Genomic DNA, 5,538 nt, shown 5'->3' with positions numbered 1-5,538 from the left:
ATCTTGATGATCAAACTCTTCAACATCTACTAAGGGTACTTCAGAAGTAGCCCATGAGCCAGCTGAAGTTGGGTCAGAACTTTCCCTGAACAGATGCAAGTAATTATTTGAAGCCTTGTTAGTATGACTGAGATTAATTTGGTTAGTTCCTGCCACACTTGGTTCAGTTGAGGACAAAGATTCAAGAACTGCGTGCTGCGAGCTTCCACCAGAACCATTTTCTTCATCTTCATTTACCAAAACTGTATGTAAAGCATTCAAACCATACCCAACACCATGCACTTCCCCATCATGCAACAAAAGATGGTCAGATTCAAGCTCTACAGACTCTATAGAAGCAGGGCTCTCTATAGAGGGTGGATTATCAGTAGTGCTGAAAGGTGACGAAACTACTTCATGCTTTGTTCTAGTGTCTCTACGTTTCCGAAATTTAGAATTCAAACCAGGCTGCATGTCTGCTATGGCATCAAACATTTTACCTCCTGATGGTGGAGCTGGCCTTGGACGGTTAGTAGATGATCGATTTACTGACACTTCCGGTGAGGTAACTTTGGGGAAAGGTTCCACATTTTCATTCACATGAACGGTGCATGATTTAGAACTTTGATAGGACCAATAGACGAGGTTGGCTGCTGTACAAAAGACAACACAAGTAAGAAATTGGTCTTATTAACAATGCGCGGTAGAGAAATGATGGATTGAAGTTGTAAATAGGATAGAAAAAGATGAACTATTTCAGTCTGAGGGAAAAAAATACTGACCTGACATGTATGCAATGGTGGCAATGAGAACGATTGTTATGGAAATAAAACAAATAGATGTGCATTTCCATGAACATCTAGCAGCCAGTCCTTTTCTAAAATGCAACCGTGGTTGTGAAAAATGTCCTGAGTTTGGTCTCCTTAAATTATTGCGTACTGGCAAAACTGGAACAGCAGCTCCAAAGGGCAGGGTACCCCTAAAGAGAAAAGACACAGAAAAATTATTAGTTCAAAGTGTGCACAGCAATGTTTTGATGACATTTTAAGGAAAATCAAGATAACATATTAAACACATATATTTTGCTCTACACAAACCTTTCAGATTTTTTCAAATTTTCTCCTTTGGAAGGGCTACTACAAGAAGAATTTGATTTGTAGTCCAGCTGAGAATTTTTAGAAACATCTGAAAAAATCAAATCGGTATTAGTTACAGGTAATGGACGTTATTCACACGTAAAGAAAGATTGTTTTAAATATATATACATATATATACCTGTAGGTATATACACGTTCCCCGATGGGGTGCGCACGAGACACGATGGTTCGAATTCGCCGTCCGGGTCCTGGCCACCCAGACCCACGCCTAGGTTGGTCATGTTGCCCATGTTAGGCAGCGTACCGTGACCTCCCTGTCCGCCAAAGGTGTTGTGACTCCCGTGGACCCCATGGCCCCCGTGGCCCCCCAAGGAGCTCATGGGCGGCAGGGTGCTCCCCAGGCCGCAGTGCCCACCGCTACGGCCGTTCATGCGACTCATGGCCACGTTACGCGGGGGCACGTCGGGAGGGGCTCCATCCAGGAGACAACCTGAAACATAGATCCGGGCACGTCAGCACACAGGGAAAGAGAAATAAAAGAAACGAAGAAAGCACGAACATGCGGTCATGTTTCCAAGCAGTCCTTTTGGCAGCTTTCCCCCAGAAAGTGTTGTGTACTACTGGTGTTCCTGAGTCGCTGATGATGATGATGTTGGACCGAAGGTTTGGTCTGAAGGTGGGGACAAGGGAGCAGGGCGGGGCCAGTGACTTTGACGAGTTCTGAGTAGCAACTGATTTATTGGCAGTCTGGGCGTAGACAGGTAAACAATACATACAGTGTTGCCAATACACGACACCTCCCCTTTTTTTTAAAGAGTCGGTAATTTAATAACACTAGATAACAATTTTAACAATAAGAATAAATAACAATAAATATATATTTGTTAACAATAACAATAAATAACAAAATAGATAAATAGATATATATCACAAATTTAGGCGATCAGGTTTTTTAATGACACGAGTCCTGGTCCGATTAACAGGTACATTTTCCATTCTATTTCTTATTTGTTCCCTCCACCGCTCTAAATTATCATCAATATCATTGAGATTAAGTACATTTTGATTCAAATTTGGGTCTGCATTATTTTGAGGGATTTCATTATCATTAACAATAGGAATTTGATTAACTGGAACATTATTTGAAGCAGCTGGTAACATATAAACAGGTGTACAGTAAGGTTTTAGTTGACTAGAAGGATTAGGTTTTAAGAATTTTACATTTCTCCTCACCACCCGAGAGGTCCCACTATTTTTCACAAAATATGATCTGGGCTCATCACACTTTTCTACTATAATTCCAGGTTCCCACTCCTTTGTGAAGGGGTTTTGCATGAAGACATAATCAGATGGACTGAAAGTACATTCTTTACTATTAGCTGTTTTATCATAATGCTGTTTAGTTAAATTAGATTTTTGAGTTAGCAAAGTTTTGACATTAGGAATTACAGCAGGTTTTAATTTACTAACATGAATTGGCAGTGACGATCTTAATTGCCTACTCATAAGTAGTTGAGCTGGTGAGGCCCCCAACCCAGCAATAGGAGTTATTCTATATTGTAACAAACAATTTTGCAATGTTGCTTTGGGGTCTCTAAAACATTTTTTCAAAAATGATTTTACAATACCAACGGCTCTTTCAGCCAGCCCATTTGATTGGTGAAAATGAGGGCTACATGTCACAATAGTAAAGTTCTGTTGCTCAGCAAATTCAGTACAAACATAGGATTTAAATGGGTTATTATCAGCAAATAATACTTTTGGAACACCATGAACAGAAAACAAGAAACTTAGTATATCTACAACAGTATGAGCAGTTTTATCTTTCATCAGAATAGCATCAATCCATTTACTGTAATAATCTATGACAACAAGATAGAAAAGGCCTTTATATTCAAGGATATCCACTGCGATTTGCCACCAGGGTAAATCAGGGATATCATGTTGAATCATGTTTAACTTTTTCTGGGATGGTGCAACTTCAGCACAAACAGAACATTTAGCAACAAATGCTTCTAAGTCTAAATTAATACCTGGCCAGAAAACAGTTTGTTGAGCTAAGGCTTTAGATTTAACAATTTTTTGATGTCCAGAATGCAACTGAATCAAGGTAGAATGTTGTAGACTATTTGGAATGACTAACCTATTTTTGAAATAGACTAAGTTATCTTCAACTGTTAATTCATTTCTGATTGCAAAGTATTTCTTTAAGTTGTTATTTAAAGATCTAGAATTATTTGGCCATCCATTATTATAAAAATCAATAACTTGTTGGAGAGTTTCATCACTCAACGTTTCTTTAGCATATTGTTTTTCTACATTTGTTACAATTACAGATGACACACTATGCACTTGGGTCATGAGTACCTCATCATTCGGCTGGCAGGGCAAAAAATCCCTTGATAGGGCATCGGCTATATGCATTAATTTACCGGGTACATGCTGTACCTTCAAGTCATAAGCAAGTGTTTTCAAAAGTAGCCGTGCCAGCCTCTTTGATGAGACCTCAGAGAGAGGTTGCTTAAATATAGGAATGAGTGGTTTATGATCAGAGTACACAACAATTGATTTTTGACCATACAGATAATAGTGAAATTTTTGCACAGAATAGACTATGGCTAACAGCTCTTTTTCTATTTGGGCATAGTTACGTTCTGACTGAGTTAGACTCCTAGAGGCAAATGATACAGGTCTACCATTTTGCATAAGGCATGTCCCAATTCCATTTTGCGAAGAATCGCACTGGATTTCTATGGATTTCTTGGGATCAAACACTACCAGAGATATATTTAGACAAATTTTATCTTTAATACTATCTAAGGCATCTGAGTGGAATGGAAGCCATTCAAAATGAACATTCTTTTTCATTAGTTGAGTTAGACAGGCTGTGTCATCAGCCAAGTTGGGCACAAATTCCCTTAAATGATTTACAATTCCTAAGAGTCTTTGCAATTCTTTAATATTAGTTGGATTTTTAAGCTTTTTGATTGCTTCTATCCTATCTGGGTCTACTGATTTGCCCCATTGAGAAAATATGTGACCTAGGAATTTAACTGATGTTTTCTTATACTGAATTTTATCAGGATTGAAGTGAACATTATTTTCTCTGGCCCTTTGAATTACTGCTTGAAATATTAGATCATGCTTCTCTTCAGAATCAGCAACAATTAGCAAGTCATCAAAATACATTACAATACCATCAATACTACCAAACACATCATTTACAGCTTGTTGAAATATTTCAGGAGACACACTTAGACCAAACGGTAATCTGAGAAATTGGTAGATTCCGAATGGGGTGGAAAATTTGCAAAGTTCACTAGAGCTATCAGTTAACTTACAGTGCCAGAATCCTGTAGTGAGGTCAAGCACAGTGAAATATTTTTTATTAGTTAGCAATGCACTAATATCCTCAATGGATGGAATTTGATAGAAAGGTCGACAAAGAGCCTCATTTAAGTGCTTTGGATCCAAACAAATACGAAGTGAACTATCTGGCTTCTCTACAATGACAATAGGACTAATGTATCCTCTAGGATTTGAACACTTCTTAATTATTTCTTGAGAACAAAGTTTTTGCAAATAAGATTGATACCTATCCTTAATGGTGAGAGGAACCCTTCTAGATGGGATTGCTACAGGCTTTTTAGAGGGATCTACTTCTATAGAATACAAGTTTGGGAAACAGCCTGGATCTTTAGAGAACACATCTGGATTATCAAGGATTATTTGCTTAAAAGCACTATCATTTTCAAGAGATTCCTCTGTAGAAGTTACTTTAGGTGATTGATTGAACTTAGCATAAGGTTGTTTACTCTGATTAGGATAAGTTAACATTGCTGTTTCACAGGCATTAATTGACACTTGAAAAACATTGGAAGTTGGCTTACTTGACTTATTGATTACACGATTTATGAGATTGTATTGTTCACAAGCCTCTAAGCTCAAGAGAGGCACAGACTCTACTTCAGCAACAATGAAATCTAATGCAATTGAAATACCGTTTAGGGTACAGTTATCAAAAGTTATAGAACCAAGTGGTCTCAGTCGTGCACCACTATACACTTCTAAGATGATGGGGGTTGGTTTGAGTTTGTAGTTTTTCCCAATTAATTTATCTAACAAACATTTTGGCATCACATTAACCTCTGCACCAGTGTCCAATTTAATTTGAACACGACCAAATTCAAACTCAATATACTCCGCCCACATCTTCGGAGATAACTTGTCAGAATCAATGGGAAATGTTCTATTCTGACTGACATTTATAGGCAAAATGTCCCAAGCGTCCACAAGTGTGGCACTTTTTGTCCCTAGCAGGGCACCAATCATCGCCATGGCTGTAGCCACAGTTCTGACATTCACTATCGTCACCAGTACTCACTCTGCTTGGTCCAGGTGTTGGTGAGCGGGTTCGATAGCGTCTTGCATTCCTGTCCCCAGACTTGGAACGGGATGATGA

The 5,538-nt window shown here is 38.5% G+C and overlaps 1 protein-coding gene across 1 annotated transcript; it reads right to left on the bottom strand.

The window, feature by feature from the left end:
- Positions 1–2,003: 2,003 nt before the first annotated feature.
- LOC113215825 (uncharacterized protein K02A2.6-like) lies at positions 2,004–5,288 on the bottom strand. The gene has a single exon (XM_026435490.2). The coding sequence runs from the start codon at positions 5,286–5,288 to the stop codon at positions 2,004–2,006; it is 3,285 nt and encodes a 1,094-aa protein (XP_026291275.2).
- Positions 5,289–5,538: the final 250 nt, after the last annotated feature.

This window comes from Frankliniella occidentalis, unplaced genomic scaffold (genome assembly GCF_000697945.3).
Source record: "Frankliniella occidentalis isolate FOCC.00 unplaced genomic scaffold, Focc_3.1 Scaffold549, whole genome shotgun sequence".
Taxonomy (NCBI): Eukaryota; Metazoa; Arthropoda; class Insecta; order Thysanoptera; family Thripidae; genus Frankliniella; species Frankliniella occidentalis.
Note: the sequence above shows the minus strand (reverse complement) of the source record. Positions and strands in the feature narration are given on the sequence as shown.